Source organism: Notolabrus celidotus, chromosome 19, assembly GCF_009762535.1.
Source record: "Notolabrus celidotus isolate fNotCel1 chromosome 19, fNotCel1.pri, whole genome shotgun sequence".
Lineage (NCBI taxonomy): Eukaryota > Metazoa > Chordata > Actinopteri > Labriformes > Labridae > Notolabrus > Notolabrus celidotus.
Genome location: NC_048290.1, coordinates 7,807,296 through 7,827,757, shown reverse-complemented (window position 1 = coordinate 7,827,757; position 20,462 = coordinate 7,807,296). Strand labels below are relative to the sequence as shown.

The 20,462-nt window shown below is 42.5% G+C and overlaps 1 protein-coding gene across 1 annotated transcript in view; it reads right to left on the bottom strand.

Annotated features, from left to right (window-relative positions):
• col27a1a (collagen, type XXVII, alpha 1a) overlaps nt 1-20,462 on the bottom strand; it is a 115,136-nt gene that overhangs the window by 38,365 nt on the left and 56,309 nt on the right. The window contains exons 8-15 of the mRNA XM_034709115.1: nt 17,863-17,916; nt 14,744-14,797; nt 14,563-14,616; nt 6,074-6,118; nt 3,275-3,328; nt 2,187-2,231; nt 1,042-1,095; nt 262-306 (exon numbers count right to left, since the gene is read on the bottom strand). Coding sequence (XP_034565006.1) covers nt 262-306; nt 1,042-1,095; nt 2,187-2,231; nt 3,275-3,328; nt 6,074-6,118; nt 14,563-14,616; nt 14,744-14,797; nt 17,863-17,916 — 405 coding nt within the window. The remainder of the gene's footprint in view (nt 1-261; nt 307-1,041; nt 1,096-2,186; nt 2,232-3,274; nt 3,329-6,073; nt 6,119-14,562; nt 14,617-14,743; nt 14,798-17,862; nt 17,917-20,462) is intronic.

Below are 20,462 nucleotides of genomic sequence, written 5' to 3'. Positions count from 1 at the left end.
AATCTTTTAGGAAGTGCTCAGCTGACTTGCCAATCACACGCATGGAACTTGTGGCAGCCATCAACTGCACACATGTGCATAGTTCAAAGTATTATATCTCAGGCCTACTTGAACTTCAGTGTCTCTTTTGGTCCTCCTCTGTCAACACTCTAGCTTTGTAATTTGAAAAAACAGATGCAACATTCACAGTCAACAAACAATAGCACAGGTCATCACACGTTTGAAAGATTTTCTGTAAAGTATGTTGAGACAAAACTTTACCGGCCTACCCATCTTGCCCCTCTTCCCTGGTTCGCCAGAAATACCCTGAAAAATGAGGCAAGAGAGTAGAGGTGGAAGAGAAAATGAGAGAAGAAAAGAAGAGGTACAAGAAAGGCAGGAAAAAGAGGAAAGACAAAGACGGACATAATGTAAAAAAGAAAAAACATGTCAAAAACAAGCCAAACATAACACAGAACAATCAGAAAACTCGCTTACTAACTTTGAGCTTATCTAAACAGATGTGAGGAACAGCTGACTGCAGCTGATCCAATATATTTCCATGCTGCTTTAAAGGGATTTAGAATCCCATTTTATGTATATACATGTTAAATAAACACTTGTTTCTTCTGGGAGAAGTCAGCCAAACACCGTCTGCTCAGTGCAGCTAAGGTATGAGGCATCTTGCTGGCCGCCTGTGCTGGCTGGAGTGGTCCTGATTACAGCCTACCCTGCCATGACGCAACCCCCTGGAGCATGTCATAAGTAGGCTAATCGCTTCATGTTTTAGAGGCTGTTACAGAAGGAGGAGGCCTTGATGAGTTCATGCAGTTCAAAGGCTCCAAGAGGGGGGCTTTTATCATATGAGTCATCAACACTCCCACACAGCCTCATACAGCAGCATCTCGGACAGCTGGGGGCTGTTTCCCGCTTTATAACTTCAGCGAGACAGCTGAGTGTGATGGCAGGAGAAGCACTGTTGTCATCCAACAAGGCTATTAGCCAGGGTAAAAGTGGTCACCGTGCATTTTTGCAATTATTGAATATGCATGAGGAACTTACTCTTTCGCCATCAGGCCCAGGAAGGCCAAAAAGCCCCGGGATTCCAATGAAACCCTGCAGAGGAGAGGAGAGGAGAGGAGAGGAGAGGAGAGGAGAGGAGAGGAGAGGAGAGGAGAGGAGAGGAGAGGAGAGGAGAGTGAGTCTGTGGATGCCGTTAAGTCAAAGCAGCAGGTAGAAAAGCAGTTCCCATCAACTCGAGGGCCAAGTTTGAAGGGTTCAACGGTGGACAGGTTGGGCTTCCATGAAGAACCAAGCCATGAGGCAAGTGTATATGCCCATGGACTGCATGGTGCTGGCTTCCACGATGTAGTCCAAGGGCACATACCCTCACGCCAGGGATCTCTGTAGATAGCTGGGGACATCACAGTGAGCTGCGGGTTCAGGGTGAAACACAGAGCAAAAACACACACACACATACAACAGTTGCTCAGGTGCAGCGTGCACATGTGGAGCTTCTTCACTTGATCACAGTATGAAATACGCTGCAAAGGAAAGTGCAGAATATTAGGAACGGTGGCTCAGAAAGTGAGAGAGAGAGGGGACGAGAACGCCTCCTTAAGACAGCAGGGCCTCATACAGAGCTTAAACAGGAAATTCCAGCTGGTGGGGGCAGGGGAGGCTTTGCAGCAGCCGAGGGGAGCTGATAAAGAACCTTTATTGGGACGCAACATAAAAATCACTGTTTGTGTCGGCAGGCGTGTGTTGCTTTGTTTGTGTTCCTAAGGGGTGTGTGTTTGTATGTGGCGGCTTATCAACAGTCAGGCCTTCAGTAAGTGTCTGTGTACCATGTTTGCATTACAAGTGAAGGCGCCTAACTTTAGCAGACTATTAATAGAGTCCCATGCAGGTTGAGTGAGGGTGTATGAAGGTTGCATACAGATGCATACACATGCCCTCAAGGTGGAAATGATCACAATAACAACAGTTTGCGACCCTTAGCACTAACACTGTTTGTGTGCTTTCACACAGATTTACACTCTTGATTGTTTAATATCACATAATACAAAGTGTAAAACAACGTGTAAGCCAAACCTTCATGCTTACAAAAATACCCTCTGGTCCTGCCAATTCAAAAAGGTTAATAACTCAGATTGATCGATCAGTTTCAGCAGCACATTTGAAAGTAAGAGGCTGAGTCTACTTACCCGAACGCCTTTAGGCCCCACTGGTCCTATAGGCCCTGGTAAACCCTGAAAAACAAAGACGGCATTTTGTTTTTAGAGGTTTAACATTTTCTGATCTAATCCTGAAATAATGTTTACCATGAATGCTTTGAATATATTTGTTGTTGTGTGTAGTTAGTAGCAGCATTAAAGTGTCAAGCTGTTACAAAATATCTAAATTAGGGCGGTCGCAATAAATACTGATGATTACTGTCTTTTTAAAATACTGAAATATAAACATTCAGTTGAGGTAGGCAATAGATATACTGGGAAACTATTTGCCTCATATTAGGGGATGGTAGGGGTTCTCTACGCTGGATGCTACCTGCCATACAACAGAGGTAAGACGAAGAAGAAGTAGCAGCAGCAGAAGAAGAAGACCAACCAGCTAGCTAGCCTTTTCCGCAGCATGTGGCCATTACTGCAGCGCAAATTATGTCAGAGGAGATGACAGATAAAAAAAAGGTACTCTACTTGATAAAAAAAGGTTCTTGCTTGAGTTTTTTGAGTTTTGAAAAAAGACATGGTGTTTGGGGAAAACATGTCAGAATCACAGGCAGAAGAAGACGGTGAGTTATCGTTTGAATAAGGTTTCTGTCACAAGGCTGGTGACACTAGAAACATAACTTTGAACATCATGATAACCATAAATATCACAACAATATCTTTATCATGAGTTGAAAATCTGATATCATGACAGCCCTAATCCAAATAACTTATAAAACATTAAAATTGATACTAGATTGGTTCAAATTTAAAATAAAACTTAATTTAAAGGATGATTTTTCCTTCTAAGATGTGTTTATTGAACCTTTATATAATATAATACATCTAAATGTAGTGCCAAAGTTTACGATGAATGTACTCATTTAGCTTTGTGCTCATGTCAAAGGCTTCTGATTTATTTCCTCATGGATCCTTTCTTTTTTTTAAATACTTGAAATCCCCTCTGCAGTGTTTACCCAAATATTTTCCTCAGCTGCTCAACATAACCTAATTCCACTTGGCCCTGTGCCCTTACTATGGCCTTGACTACAACTGTACCAGTCACAGCAGAGGATTTACTGCACCTGCCTGCCAGGATAACCTTTGGCACCTGGGCTTCCGACTGGACCATGCTCTCCCTGCAGGGAAGAAAGAGAGGAGGGGGAGAAAAAGGGGAGGGGGAGAGCAGGAGAGGGAGAGAGCAGGAGAGAGAGGGAGATGAGGAGGGTGATCAAAATTACAGTAACATGAACACACAGGCCTGCCATTCTGCAGAGGCAGACAGTTTGAGCATGGTGAGCTGCTGAACCACTCAGTAGGTAAATACTTTAGTGGAATGGAATTTGCTCAAGCTTAGTGTTTGGCTCATATGACATTGAGATACACTGTTCTTTGAGATAATCTATGTTTAAGTTTGGTTATTCTTTATTATATCTAGCTGTGTCGGATCAGTTACTTAAACAGGTCCTTTATTTAAACTCGGTTGCAGTTGGATGACAATCTCTTCCTATGCAATTTGCGGAAGTTTTACATGTCACAGCACTCTGCTGATGTTGAATTTGGATGGAGATGTTATGAATGATATTAGCCTGTCTCAATATTTAAGCTAACTACCTCTCCTACTACTGTAGTGCGAAGAGTCAAGCAGCGATTTGGTTTGGTTGCAGAGTTGGTTGCGCCTTCACTGCAAACGAACCGCTGCACGGAAACGAGCGGAGACCACCTCTTGGTTTTCTTTTTTTGCTTCGCATCAGAGAGTGATTGTGGTGTTCACATAAGTCCAAACAATGAGGTCCAAGGAGAGCCACACTCCCTGATTTGGAGTGTAGGGTCACATTAATGAAAACAGTTATGTACATGCACGTGCTGCACCGTGCTGCAGTGATTGGGGTTGAAGTTCCCTGGCTTGAATTCCCAGCTGGGCAGGAGTCTTTCAATGTTCCCCCTGTGCATGTGTGCATCCCTCTGGGCAGTCCAGCTTCCTCCCACAGTCCAGAAACATGACGAGCGGCTTGATTGGTGTGCATGAATGGTTGTTTGTCTCTACATGTTAGCCCTCTGATAGGTTTGTGACCTGTCCAGGGTGCACCCTGCTGCTTGCCCAATGACAGCTGGGATAGGCTCCAGCCCCCCGTGACCATGAATGAGAAAAGCGACATATATAATAGATGGATGGATGGATGGATGGATGGATGGACGGATGGATGGATGGATGTACATGCACTGCAAATAAGTACTAAAAAGTAAATGTACTTGTTTGCATTCCACTATTCCCATCCGTGTATACCAGAACTTGTGGTTTCTGCTCACACGCTTCTCAGATGTGGTCTGTTTGTACAACACAGAAGCTAATTAAGACTCTTGTTTATGTATGTGTGTGTTTATGTGGGAGCTGGCACAGAAGCAGGTTGTGTACAACATTCACAGAGCACAAGTGTTCATGTATAACTTCCTTTGACACACTCCTGACCTGCAGCCACGCACCCAGCTCACCATTCCCTCTCTTGGATAAATATAGAGCACAATGCAGCCAGCTAGAAGCAGACAAGAAGCTAGACCAGTCAGGTTTGGATCTTTGACCAGCCAGTAAGGGGGAAGGGCTCTGTCTTTAAGCCATGGGGTATTACAGTAACATGGAGTCATCAACACTTTGTTCACACCAGCTGCCCTTTGCTTCCAACAGCCTCGACAGAGTCCACACTGCCAAACAGTTGTGCTTATTACTCCGCTGCTGGTGCTATGGTGATTCTGACTCAAGGCATCATCATCATCATCAGCAACAGCAGCAGGGAGAGCTCTGTGGGAACGACGGGGGCGTTTGAGGATGGACAGTGGGAGGACATGTCGGTGAGAGGAAAAAAAATCACTGGGATTCGTGGTGAGGGAACTCCCTGCACTGGTGACGTCACCTGAAGAACGGGGACCTTCTTCAAACTGTGACAATGAGGAGTTTGTTCCACTCCGCTTTCCATGACTAAGGCCTGTCCTTAATACAAACAGTAGTATGACCAAGCCTGACTGAAAATAGCTCTGGACAAGAGGCTGGATGCTCCATACTTAAAATAGTCTTTTTGGGGCTGGACCAAACAGACAGAGTCATGTCTCTGTCTTCTTGTAGCAGCGAATAAAAGAGTCCATTGAAATGATATCCTCAGTTTAAGGAAGAGGAACAGAGGAAGAGACTGTTTAGAAAGAACAAAAGAAACAGATGATGGTAAAATATGTTTAAGAGGGGCCTGATGTTGAATGACAATATCCTGGAAAACCATAAAACAAAGGAACACTTTTCCAAAAGCTGCAGCGTTACAGCCACGAGTGTGTCACTGTTGACCTAGTTGGCCTGATCAAGCTCCTCTCCCTCTATTTTTTCTCTCTTTGGCATCATTTTCTGACATCCTGGAGAGCATCGCTACAGCGCAGCACTTCAGCCAGATGTCTGTCCTCACCAGTGCTTCATAACAGGCTAATCTAATCTGGCGACCCTGCGGGCATGCACGGTGCACGCACACAAACACACACACTGGTGTACACACACACACACACACAGGCTGGGAGGATGATGACCGAGTTTTAAAGAATGAGGTGAGAACATGAGGTGATAGTCATGAATGAAGGCGCTAAAGGTGGACACAATGATGGAAAAACATAATATTGAGAAATTCTTTGAGGCAAATGCATGAATTTTAAGTGACCGGGTGTGCATCAGGTACTGTTTAATATCATAGAATAACATTACATCAGCTTGGCAGGAGTTGGAAGATTTGGAAATGTTGGACTTTTTGAAACAGAGGTGTGAGGAAAAGCAAAAATACAAGAGAATGATATGTAACAGTGTGTGTCAAAGCAGTGAAACAAGGTTTTATGGAGTGAAGAAAGATACTTACAGACTCTCCAGGGAGTCCAGGTGGACCAGGGTAACCTTTCTGCCCCTGAAGAGAGACAAAAAACAAATTAAGAGTGAGTCAAAGTGTGTAATTATGTAGAGGTGAGAGAAAACACAAACAGAAACAGATCACAGGGAAAAACCTGAGCAGCCTGTTGACTTTTTCCTTCAATGTGGGCTTGACAAGTGGAGTTTTGTGCAAAGTCAAATACGCATGTCAACGCTTACAAAACAGAATAAAGAGCCCAGCGCCATATTTAGGGAATCAATCTGCCTTTTTGTCAAGAAATAAGACTTTCCGCTGGCAGAGAAGCCGTGCCAGGATAATGCCATGTTGAAGGATATAAATGCCTTCCTGTTCGAGTCAGATAGCACGGCCCTCCCTCCGCCAGCAGAGCAGACTACAACACCGAAGACAGCCTGACATATAGTGCTTGTCTGCAGTTCTGCTGACTCCAGCAACCCGGACCCCCAACAAAGAGCGGAGGGAATCTAAATCAAAGGTGGGAAGACGCTTCCAGGCCACAGTTTGATAGAGCGAGACAGCAGGAGAGAAAAAGAAAAGGAAAGGAAGAGGGGAGGAAAAAAACAAAGTAAAAACAGAAGGGCAAAGAAAGGAAAGACTCCTGATGGCCCGTTTTCCTAAACCACAGCTCCTGAATGCCAAGCCAAGACTCCCTGAGTTCCTGTAAACTCTCCTTTAGCCCTGCAGGGGAAAAGAAGACAGTGTCCCTCTTCTCATAATGTTACATGATCGCTCCCACTGGCTGAAACCTTCATACCAGCAATTTAAACTGCTATTGTCAGCATTGTACTCCATGCTCAATCTTTTAATAGGTACAGCAACTGTGTCAATAGTACACTTGTTTTGAGTGTTATAGTTCAAATCAAACACACAAGTTTCTGTATTTAAGGTAGCTTTCTCCATGCAGATGTGATTTTTGAAAACCCAACATCAAAGATAATCTGAGCGTCTTCAAACTTTTCAGTTGCACATCATTAGAAGACCACTAGGAGGAGACTCTTGGAGCTGGGATGAAAGTGCTGTACATGCGTAATGAAATTAATATAAACAGATGTGTCACCAGGTGCCGACAGACCGCAGCCATAAATCAGCGGCACAAGCAGAAATGTGTGAGCGTTTTCCATATTTCTATGAAAGCTCTGTTGGTAAGCAGTGTTGTGAGGAGAACAGAGAACGATGCACATGGAGACACATGGCGCCTGTGTTTAACCTTTAAAAATTTCCTTCGCCTCTTGGACGGTTATTCTAATGTGTGGATGAATTTGTGTTTTCCAGCGCTGCCTGAGTGTATCTTTACAGGAATGTCTACATGTTGCCATAAGAAACAGGGAGCTGCTTTCTGTTTACCATTTGCTTCTCCACTTTTTAGGAGATGTAGTCACACAGGGCTTGCAACGAACAAGCAGCAGCCTCTGGTGTTAAAAAATGAAGCCAATGAGCAAGTGCAAAAAAAATGCAGTTCCTCAAGTGTCCACTTGAGGCTGGCTGCAAAAGCTAAAAAAGTACTCAGTAGGTGTCATGTTAATATCACGAAATTGACAGTGGAAAATGTAATTGTTTGCAACCTGGTACAGAAAATTCTTTGGGCTCTTCAGCTCAATTGTTAATCTGTGCACTCTACAAAGGAGGTCCGTTTCACAATGAATCTGTTAAGATAATACAGGCAAGGAGTAACATGTAAATTTGCATTTATGCTGGAGTCAGCATTTCCAATATGGTGACCACCATTGCTGGGCTTCAAAATGTCTCTTCAGAAACAAATGGGTGACGTCACAGAGACAACATCAATGTTTTATGCATGCCAGGCAGCAAGAATCTGGTCTCAACTCCCCCACTGTTAGTGTCTTTAAGTCAACACCAGAGTTCTGCTGTTGACTGCACCCACTTGAGGGATCTTGTCTTGTGACGTCAGTCTCGTGATGCTGCGAGCCATGTCGCTTCTGCGCATGCCTTGGCAGCACCTGGGCAATATGTCAGCGCCTGTGGAAGAGGTTTTAGGCTAAAAGCTCACAATGGGTGGAAATGTAGTGATGTCTTCCACTCTATATACAGTCTATGGTTGGAATCAGCATTTATAATGGCAACCACCATCTATGAGCTCCAAAGTGCTTCTGCATAACCATTGGGTGACGTCAATGAGACGACATCCATGTTTTACGCAGGTTATTGTTAATGCATGCAAACACAGACAGGCAGAGAGAGACTCACAACACAACATAGAGCCACCTTTACAGATACATGTACTCTATCATGTTATTATGCAGCTTACTTATTGTACAAATGTGTAGCAGCTTATGTTCTCAGGCTGTGCTGTGAGGTCCTCAATCTACTCACATACACTCACACACACACATCCTATGGGTCCTGGTTATTAACTATAGCCTCCGGACCTCTGTTGTACCATCTCTGATCCTTATCGCACTCATTATAAACTCACTAATGAGAGCTGCCATTTGCACTGTGCTGCCTGTGTTTAGAATGCCACTTGCTTAACGAGCATGTGTGTTCAATCAGATAAACCCACCAGAGTGCTTTTCATTTACAACAGCTCCCTGGTAGCACGCTGGAAGTATTTTTTCCCCTTGTCCTCATGCCTACTAAGCCGAGGCATACCCAGAGGAGATTTAAGCCCATTTTGTCTGAAACAAAATAAAAGACACATTGTGTTTACTGATGACATGTCGCTCTGTGCACACTTGACTTTGTGGGCGTTCAAATGAGCAGCCGCCTCATGTCTGTTAACAACCGTACACCACAAGTGATGGATATGTGGGTTCCACAAGTCTGCCTCCACTGGTAGCAGAAATATCCCACTCACCTCATTAATCTCTGCTTTCATCTTTCCACCTCTCACACTCCAAATTCCCGTCTACAGAATGAAGCCAGATGATCGCTCAGAGCAATCGTCTGGTTCCATGCATGTGCTGCATGTACAGCACAACATAAACCTTTCACACGGAAGTCTGGCAGGGACGCACGAAACAAACAACCTAGCCCGACAATTTGGTCGTAATCTACCCGTCGGAAAAACATCCCTCATCTCATCCCTGTCCGGACGGCTTTCTGAGCTGCATGTTTGCTCGCAAACACAGAGCAGGGGGAAAAAAAAGATTTGTTGTTTGGTTTGTGGAAAATGCAAAGAAATGATGGTTGATTTGAATTCTCCCTAATTACAACGATGATGTGGATTTGTTAGTTTGAACAGTGGGTATGATCTAAATGGGGTGAGTGAGGTTTGGAGCAGGTCTAAGGGAGCTTCAGACAGATTTATGTCATACAATTAACTGTCTTACGTAAATGAAGGGAATGAGAAACACTGTCCAACCCCTGCTGGTAAAATTACAGTTATTGTTTTACTTCCTATTCACAGGATGATCTATGATTTGGACTTGGTTTGATGGAACAATTATCTGCTACTTGAGACAGGAGGCCATTTGCTTAGCTAAACAAAGTCTGGAAGCAAATAAATCAGCTAGCCTATCTCCTAAACTATCTCCAAAGATAAATCTTCAAGCACCAGTGATGATAGCTAGGGGGCGGCAGTAGCTCAGTCCATAGGGACTTGGCTTGGGAACCGAAGGGTCGCCGGTTCAAGTCCCAGCATGGACGAAGTTTGGCAAGTAGACTGGTGGAGGTGCTGGTTCACTTGCCTTGAGCAAGGCACCGAACCCCCAACTGCTCGGGGTGCGCTGGTTGATGGCAGTATCCTCACTCTGACATCTCTCCTTAAGCATGTTCACTACATGTGTGTGCATTTGTATGTATATACCAAAAAAAAAACCTGTATGTGTAGCATGTCCAAAAATAGCATGGGTGAAAAAAATTGAATTTTCCCCCTGGGGATTAATAAAGTACCTTTCTTAGCTAAGATGTTGCATCTTGTTTATTTTGTAAGTATATCAATTTTTCTGTTATATAAGACAGTAACCAGATGTTTCTCAGTTGAAAAAAAAAGGTGTCGTGAATTGTTTACTAAAGCTAAGCTAAGTACATCCTGCTGATAGAAAAAAAAGCTAACGTCAAACAACTTCTTTGATCATGAAATGTGAAGAAAAAAATCTGCTAAGCCACACAAACACTAACATTACCTACTTTTTAACAATTACAACCCAAAAACTCACAAAACAAGACAGAGATATATCAACCAGACTAGAACTTTTCTTTGTCAAGATTTGAAATTAAACCCTATAATCGGCGTACCACTGCACATTTCTTTTGGCTCTGAAGGAGAAAAGGCAGACACCGTGACAGACAGATGTGCTAAATTGCTAACTGAAAGAGAAAAGACGTATCAACTAGCAGTGGGAATTGAGAAGAAAGAAGGATATAAGCAGTAAGGTGAGACGTGTGGCTCGTACTTGTTATGTGGCCTTGTAGTTGAGGTTTGGCCATGTGTGAGTCCCCTCTCCCTGACCTTGCCTACCATCCTGAAAAGCCATTCAGACTCTGCTTGGTAGAACAAATGTTGTGCAGAGCGGAACATGCTTGGCTTGTCTGACGGTGTAAAATCACAATCTTCCATCGCACGTTCAAAGCACCACTGCTTTCCCCATTAAAGTTTTCCATGGAAAACCGGCGGCCAAATTCCAGAATTCCCTGGCTGAAGTGTCAAGCTAAGGCTGATAAAAAGACAGTGTGTATTTGAGTGTGTGTGTGTGCATGTGTGGATTTGGGTGTGTGTTTGAGATCCAGAAAAGGTGAAAGGGAACAAAGAAAACAGAGGAAAAGCTGCCGTTGTCCTGTTTTCCTAAACCACCGCTTCAGAGTAAAGGAGCCAAGGAAGCGAGACAGAGCAAGTCAAACAGCTAGAGAGGTATGAAGAGGAAGAAACAGCGCATGGGAGCGTCAGGGTGGCCTACCACTGGGGTGTAATTGAATGAAAACCTCCATTGATTTTTAATATTGTTTTGGCCTTACAGTAGGTGTCTGTGAAGAGACAAGCACTAGGACCGGACACGCCTTGGACTTTCCACCTGAGCTGAGCGAAGAGGAACAGAACAAAACAAAGCCTGTTCCTAGACAGTCTGTGCTAACAGTAGTCCACACTTTGGACATTGACTAACACCTCTGTCATGGCAGGTACAATGTACTGACATGTAGGATCAACGGTGTGAAGCACAGCTGAGACTTAAAAGAGTTTATTGTACATTGTTTAACGCATGAGTTAATAAGTGTCTTTAAGTTTGTGTACGGAAAGAAGGCTGACTCTTTGTGGCTAATTTCACAAGTTTCCTCTACAGTCATCGTGCCTGTGGTTCACTGAGTAAAACCTGAGGCATGCTGGGATGATGACAGAGTGTGTGTTGAGGAAAATGCCATGGTAACAGTTTCCCAGAAAAGAGGATCTAATGCCATTAACCATTTTCCCACGGCAGCCATTTTCCTCTAAGGTGACACTTAGTGACTAGACAGTTCTAATATTAAACTGCTCCGGTCTCAAACTATGAATCCCACGCGGAAGTGCTATAAACTGCAATTCATAGAGAATCCACTTGAGGCTGTACAATACAAAAAAGACGATCTTTGCAGCATTAATAAACATGTTTACAGCCTGGTTCAAAAAACGGCTTGGCTCTACGTAGCTAATTTCTCTATCGGCACACACTGTACAGGGGGTGAATTCTGTTCTAACGCGACGGTTCAGAAGATATTAAGATTACAAGTTTTTGCCCAAATAAGGACATGACTGACTTGACTCCCAGACGGGAACACATATCTGTTGGCTAGGAGGCTCAAACTCCGCCTCTTTACGTCACACTATGACTGGTTGAGTTCCACATTTCCAATATGGCTGCCGCCGTCGATTGGCTTCAAAACAGCGCTCAGGGTGACGTCACGGATGCTACGTCCATAATTTATACAGTCTATGGGCACAACAAACCCATTAGCTTACAGCTGGACCACAGCTAACATTAGCATTTAAACATTTAGCTGAGAATACACAGAATACAAAAAAAGGATGCAAATTCTTAGCTAACAATAATGCTAGCAAGCTAATAGATATGATAACTCAGAATTGGCTGAATGCCTTGGTTAGCTAGCAAAACATAACAACAAAAGATAGACATAAAGTCAAAGCTAACGATGATACCAACAAGCTAATAGGGATGATAACAGGAATTTTTTTGAATTCCAGAGTTAGCTAATGTCACACAATACAAAAAGATTGATGTAAAGTCTAAGCTAACAGAAGCTAGCAAGTGAATAAGTGTGACTTAGTGGTTGTCAGTTATCCAATAGTGTTTATAGCAATTTTTCACAATGAAATATGGCAGATTTTCCCTCCAAATCTCACTAGACATTTTTTTCTCAGTTGCTGAAACACCCATAGCATTTCATTTGATCTTCCGGCCCTGAGTGTAAGATCAGAGGAAAATGGCTACCCACTGAGTGAATATGGTAAATTCTGGCTTTCAGCAAGCAGCAACGGTGTACCGTAGGACTTCATCAGCACTGTTCATCTTAACTTTACACAGGGATGGAGTGTAGGTCTGTTCATGCCAGGTAACCTTACCTTTTTGCTAAAAACTAACCTGTGGCTAACCTCAGAGTCGTATAAACTGTCATTCTTGGACTGTTATTCTCTCACCTGCAGCTTTGATTTGCATGTCATGGTGTAGCTTTCTGATAGGCCGTCAAATCACTGCCAAGACTCATTAAGTCTGAAAGAACCCTGCGAATGTTTTCCACCACCTTTACATTTTCCACTCTGACTGAGTGTGTGTGTGTGAAAGAGAGAGACAAAGACATACAAATGGACACAGAGACATACACAGAGGAAAGCAGACCCCTAACAAAAGCCATATGTTAAGCTCGAGGCAGTCGTCCAACTAGAGTCTGTTATGGAGCGCCGGGGCTCATGGGAAGACAGTGAATACATACAGAGGCACTTTACACCTCTGCTTAAGTGCATACAATCTACCTGCTATATTCAATCGCTCAATTACTTCTCCTACTTTGAAATGTTAGAGCTGTTCAGTTTGTTACATAATACGAATGAAAAATGTTTTTGAGATGTTTACCGCCAGAAAATGTGCATTTTAATGTGATTGTTTCTAGGATTAATCTACTTCACACACATGACTCACCATTTTGCTTACACAAGTTCAAACTACTTTTCCCTCAGCCCTGTGAGATGAACTTGAGTACTACTTTGCAGCCCCTTCTGTCATTTTTCTTTAAGGAACACACGCTTCAAGTTGACAAAAAGGTTCAGAAGTTGTCACCCACACTCGTCAACACCAGAACTGTTACTCAGCTAAACTAATTATGAATATTTTAATCATTGTAGCCCCAAAATGCCATTATCTTTGTTGTGTCTGAGCTTAAGTGCAGCCGCCTGCCACTTACAAGGCTGTAACAGGGGCTAAAAGCTGCTACCATAATGAGATATTGCTCTACCACCCAGATGTAAACAAGCAGAGATCGTGGTGCATTACAGTTTGGCTGTATTTTGATTTAGATCATGGAGATACATTCATATGTAGCCTGTGTCAGGTTAATCTGGCATCTAACAACTTCCCCCACACAATGCCTAAACAGCACATGTATCCAGATTATAACCTGCAAGGAGGACCGAAGGCTGGTGGTGCTTGTTCTGCTAACATAAGCCACCCTCTGCAAACCAATTGTTCCTGCACACACTGCGATCCCGTGCTCAGCCATGTTGAATATATTGTGCTGGATGACCCTTCGTTGGATAATAACAATTTACATTTTCTGTTTCAACAACTAGGACATTAACTGCTTCAAAATACCACATGTCTCGTATTAATATCAAGAAGTAAACACCAAATGACGTAAAATCTGACGTGAATGCACCAAATTTTAAACATGGACACATTCCAAAGTTAAACTTCTATTGTACTTATGTGGTTGTTCCAGTCTCTTCTACCAGAATCTGACCCACACTTTCTTCTTTACTCTCATAAATCAATCACTTCGGTAACATCTGACACTATAATGCTTTGTTTCAGTGCATGATCCCCATCCTTGTGTCCCCCTGATGACAAAACCTTCCCCCTCCATCGCTCATGACATCCTTCCTGCCAACATTAAGACCCCTCTGAGCTGGATCCAGCAAACAGATGGAAAAATGGTGACGACAGCACAAACAGAGACAGTGATGGAGAGAATTAAAGAGAAAGAGACAAGGGTCTTTGCAAAGATCAGTGGGTTTGTGCACAAACACACACAGATACAGGCACAGTAACAGACAGACTGTAGCAAGACAACACAGGGATTAGGAAACGGTGACAGTGACTCATGAAACTCTCTTTTCTGGGCTTTCCCATACTTTTCAATGGCCTCACAATTAAGTTTGCAGACTTAGGCACTGTGTTCAATGACAACATCAGTGGGTCAGTACTGGCCTGCATTAAGGAACATTAACTGGAACTTAATAGGACAGAATTTGGTTCAATGTTATTGAAAAGATTTGGGGGGACTTAGTTGTTCTGTCTTACCTTCCTCCCTTCTTGTCCAGTCAGTCCAACCGGGCCAAAAATCCCTGAGTCTCCCTATGACACAAAGCAAAAACGTCAAGAACGATTACTGGCTGCACAAACAGCAATCATAAATGTGCTATGAGCTTGAGCACATTTTAACAAGTTAATGCAGCGTGTATAAAAATGACAGACACATTACCTTCTCTCCTTTAGGTGCCGGCCCAGGTGAGAGGCCAGGGTCTCCTTTTCTCCCCTTACACAAAGCAGAAAAACACAAAGGAGGACTTTGTATGAGTCAAAATGACCCAAGTGCAATTGAGTGATATGAAGTGTGTGACAGAGAATAGTAATGACTTAAAAATTTTAACAGCCAACACCTTCCATATGGATTAAGGAAAGGTCACAAAAGCTTGCCTCATTCTGGATAATAGGAAGCTGAAATTGATGATTAAGATTGAGTTACCATGACCTGATAAAATCAAAGTCCAGATGGTTTCTAAAGCTGCATTATTTGGGCTGAGTCCCCCTCCAGTCACACACGCACACCAAGCTTCATTGTCAGCAGGTAACAATAATGAGGTTTCAGCACATCAAAGCTATGAATCGGAAATTACACAGAGTGCTGACTCAGTCTCTCTCCAAGGCCCCCTGCTATTTACAACTTTGTTTCATTTATTAATGATGAAAGAGGAAATAGTCCGGTGCCTTTGAGACATCAAACACTTAAGGATCATTCTCCCAGCGCACCTGACAGGTAGAAGAAGTCTGCTCTGCAAAGCTCTGCCAGATATTCACCAAACTGCTCATTACCTGAGGGAGGGTTTAATGTGTCTAACTTGTAGCTTGGTATTCCTTGAGCGCTCTTAGGTGTGGCATGGTTTTTGTGTGTATATGACCCTTATCATCATCAAGACATTTTTTAAGATATGTATTTTGCTTCATTTGATTCATTTTAAGAAAGAGGGAGTATGACACACAACTGGTCCGAATTGAAGCAGACTTTTATTCAGTAACACGATCTGCGCATTGAAACATTAGTCCCCACTTTAGGAAATACTTGCAAAATCTAGTATAATGTGCATTTACTACCCATAAAACTCAGTAATCCAATTGTTGGCAGGGTATCATGACTTCCGAGAGACTCCAGGAAGTCACTGCTCCCATCCAAGAACATGACCGACACTTAACCTCACATAAAAAATTTAAACTGTCATTTTTACAGTTCAGGCTTTTTACAGATTAGAGAAATGTAGTTTACGTAATGTGAGCCTCAAAAGTGCTGCCATGGGAGTTTTGTTACTTTTGAACACAGCCAGGCTAGTTGTTTCTCCCTCCTTTTTAGTGTTTATGCTAAGCTAGCACCAATCTGCTTATCTAATTCTTCAAAACTGACTCATGTGTTTGTGTGGGGGGGATAAAACCACAAGCAACTGACTGTTAATGGTCCTACAATCATGTTTTACAAGAGTTGCAACTGTTGGCAACAGCTTATGACATTAATCAGAATTTTTTGTGTTTTCAGTGACATGATTTTCAAAACACTATTTAGGGCACATTCAAGATGGGTGAAAGAATTGCATTCAAAACTGAAACTTTGGGGTGTCAGATTTGCGTTGTACACCCCATGTGCAGAGACTATAGTCCTTTAACTGTAAAATACATGGCATGTCTTATCTTTCCTGTGTGGATAACATAGTCAAGATCTGTTTAACGTTAGGTATCTCAAAGGTGGTTGTTATTATTCATGTTTTTAAATGTTAAATGTATTTAGATTATTTAAATGCACTGTTGTGAAAAGCTGTGGTGGACCCAATGAAGAACAGCTGCCACAATGTGACAGCTAATGGTAAATATGAAGTTACAGGCAGGGGAAAAAGCTATCCTGGCTTTGGTTTAAAAAGTGAGGAATTTTGAGATTGCGTCAATTTTGGCACCCTCTGTGGACAAAACAGGATGAATTCAGTTTTTGTTGGATTTCTCTTTTTATGAATAAAATATTCATCCTTTTATTCCAAATCCCTTACTTGAAATTCACAATGAATCTTTGGCTCTAAGTTTAAAAAAAAGCTGTACAGGCAGGCACCTTTTGATGACAACTACCCCCTGGTAGCAGTTTCAGGCACTTTAATTGCAACATAGACTTTTGTCAATCTTGTTGTTGATGGTCTTGTTGGTGGAGAAGAGGCATCTTTATTTATTCCAGACTATTTCCTCACCATCTAAATATCTCCTCACAGGAGCTTTAAAGGCATCAAAATGCATCCGTGTTTGGTTTTCTTGTTGGCCTTTGCTTCACATTTTAAACACAGATATGAGAGTGGTACTCAGTCCAAGAAAATAACTACTGTTCCTTAAAAGGGAATAAATGAGAGATGAGATGAGAGTTGGTAAGATAATGACTGGAAGATGATTCAAAATGTGGGTGAGAGTGAAAGAAAGGAAAAACTGAACTGCTTTAAGGAGACTAGGAAAAACACGGTCACTTAGGTTGACTTGGAGAGGTCAGGGCTACGGGGATCAGGGTGCACAGTTTTCATTTGTGGAAGGCATTTTTATAAAGTATCTTAAAAATAGGTAGTTGTCTTCACTATGTGCTCTGAGCACACAGCGGCAGAGGTTAAGGGTGCTTGCTAAAGCACAAATCAGTCCAAACAATCAGAAGAAGGACGCAGAGAATTTGTCTGGAGCAGGGTCAGCTCCTGTTCACACGGTAAAATTAGACAGATTTATTAGAAGTTCTCACTTTCCGGCTCGTAACGTCTTTTCCTGGAGCTCTAATAAATCACTTCAACTCAGTTCAACCATCCTTTACTCTCTGCTTGAGTTGCAGGACACAAACACTGTTTAGACTCGTGAACATTTTCACTTTACAGCAGTTTTGGGACTTCAATTGAGCAGAAAATATGAAAACCTTTGTGAAATTTGAGTCTAAAGGGGATCCTGACAGTCATCTTTGCAGCACACATGTTAACGTGATACAGTGAAACATCTCTTAAGTATTAACTGCAGAGGTGTCCGAGTGTCTCAAACTGCCAGGTGTGGCTGCTGCGAACTTAAATGGCCCTGAATCTTCTGCCATAAAGCTCCATTACCACCAATGCTCTTTATGGATTCCAGCTGATTTAAGAAAAACTCATGTAACACATCCTTAAAGGATTCTTGGTCACGAAAGAGGCAAGAAGACATGGTCATAAAGGTGTTATTGAATCAGTGGAAGAGGAAGGTGGGCAGTCAGATAAAGTGGAAAAATGATCTCTGTGTCCGGGCCCTTGGCGAAAAAAGTAAAAGCTCATTTGTGATCATGGGTGTGTAAGATACCTTGAGCCCGGGTGGACCAGGTCGGCCAGGGTTTCCATGGGGACCTGCGGCGCCCTGTGGAAAATTCAGAGAAAGAGGAAAACATAATCAAAAAAGTGAGCAGGATCTCAATCAATCTTCATATTGGGATGGCGGTGAGGCAGAGTGCGGCTTTGCTACCGTGAATGAGACCACAGAGGGGTGATGGGGGGTTGCGGGAATGGAGGGCAAAGACTGTCTGGAGAACCTCAGCCTTCATGCTACTTTAACCTATTTTCCTACACATCAGCTGTGTGTGTGTGGTGAGGTATTTGGGGTTGGTGTTGGGGGAAGAAGCTTATGGAAAAAAAGGGGGCTCTGTGGGGCTGCTTCACCATATGGAGGTGGTTTTCCTGCCCCCCCACCACCACCCCTGTTGCCTCACACTCATCAAGCCTTCACACACAAACACACATTTGCCAAGCATCTTAACGAGCAATGCAGATCATCATGTATCATTACATTTTGAACTCTTTCTCCGGTGTGTGTTTTTGTCTATACTGGCTGTTTCTGAGGAAATGAACGCAGCTGTGTGTGAAAGCAAACAAAGTGAGATCTACAGTAGCAGCATATAGGTAACATGAACCGTCTCCGGCAGCCCCCATGGGAAGGTTTTGCAGAAAACCTTCAAAAAACAGAGAATTATTTTACGCCAAATTTTCTTAAGTTGAAACAGCAGCCAGCAGGCAGGAGCACAAAAGTTGTTGCTTTTTCTATCCGTCTGCCTCCTCTTCCTCTGAGTGACTTTTTCCTTTGGATCTCTGACCTCACTCCTGCCCTCCACGTGGTGCAGCACCCTTGGGCCCCTAACCTACCCCTGTAGCGGGTCAAGGGTCGAGCGAGTCAGAGAGGGCGGAAAAACTGCTTTATGAGTCGGGTCAGCAAGTTTGACTGAGGTGAGTCAAAACAAATCAGGGAGACGTTTCTGTTACTGATCTAGTCAGCTACAACATAAAGCAGCATCCAGACAGGCAGCTCTCTATATAATCCCACAGGGAAGAAAAAGCAATCTGGGGGTTTGGGCTGGGTTATACAGCGTAACAAAAAGCCCTTTGAGGAAAGTAGAAAAACAGACATACTGGTCGGATGCAGACGTGACAACATCATGCCTTTTTGCTGTAACTGCTTTTCCTGTCAGAGGACGCTTGTTGACAGTTATGTCTGACTCACTTTAGACAGAGCTTCTCATGAATGAACAGGATATTACAAACAGATAAAGGTGCTGTCATCACTAATGGAAAAACCATAGACTGATATGTCTGGTCCGATATTATACAATACACTAGGATACTAAGCAACACCATGCCATACAACACAAGATGGTGCATGTTCAATGTGATACATGATGCGATACACACATCCATCGGTTATGATACCATATGTTTAGAAAAAAGAGATATAATACGATATGATTCCATAGAAATGACACGCTACGATGCTGTACGAAAAGATACGATACAAAACAAAGTAGAATTATAAGAAAGTGTCACTATGACACATTTTGATACAGTATAATGTGATACACTTGGCCACATATCCTTATATGACACCATATTATACAATGCCATAAATACCACAACCAAAAGAAACATTACGTTTATTTACGTTATGTTATGTTTCGTTTCGTTACGTTACATTACGATACGATGATAGGATGCAAAATTGCACAGTATAATCAAGGTTCAAGGTTACTTTATTCGTACCCGTAGGTAGATTTTGTTTGCAGTGAGTCAGCCTCCTGACTCACTGCAAACAACAAACAGCACAAGACAATACATGACAAACAAAAGTGACAAAGTGCTTAGTGCTTAAGAGGTAACCCTGAATGAAAACAATAAAAACAGGAAATGAGCAATCACTTAGAGCGAAATCAATAAAAACAAGATAGATATAAAATCAACCATTTGTCAATAAAAACAAGATAGAAACAAGATAAAAGAAAGAAAGTGCCACCAGTAAAAAGCAAGATAAAAAGGTCCATAAATACTTAATAGATAGTGGAGAACTTGTTTATAGAGAATCATTACTGTGACTTGTTTATGTAACTGATGGCTGCTGGAACAAAGCTGCTTTTATATCTATATATATGGTAATAGTACCATGTGAATCAAAACAATATGGCATATTCTGAACGATTTGATGCAATACAATATGATCATATGATAAAGACCACATCATCCTAATCCATCCAGTTCGATACGATATGATACGTTATTATACGATACGGCCCAGTGTGGTACAGTCCAATATGATACAACACGATACATTATGATACATGATGATATATGAGAATACAAGATGATGCTATATGATAAGTTCTGAGTCAGTGCAAGACATTATACTAGATTATTTAAATGCACTGTTGTGAAAAGCTGTGGTGGACCCAAAGAAGAACAGCTGCCACAGTGTGACAGCTAATGGTAAATATGAAGTTACAAGCAGGGGGATGGTTAGCAGCTTAGCTTAGCATTAAGAACAGTGTATTGTACTATCATACTATGGCATAGTATGGTTACAGGGGGGGAAACAGCTATCCTGGCTTTGGTTTAAAAAGTGAGGAATTTTGAGATTGTGTCAATTTT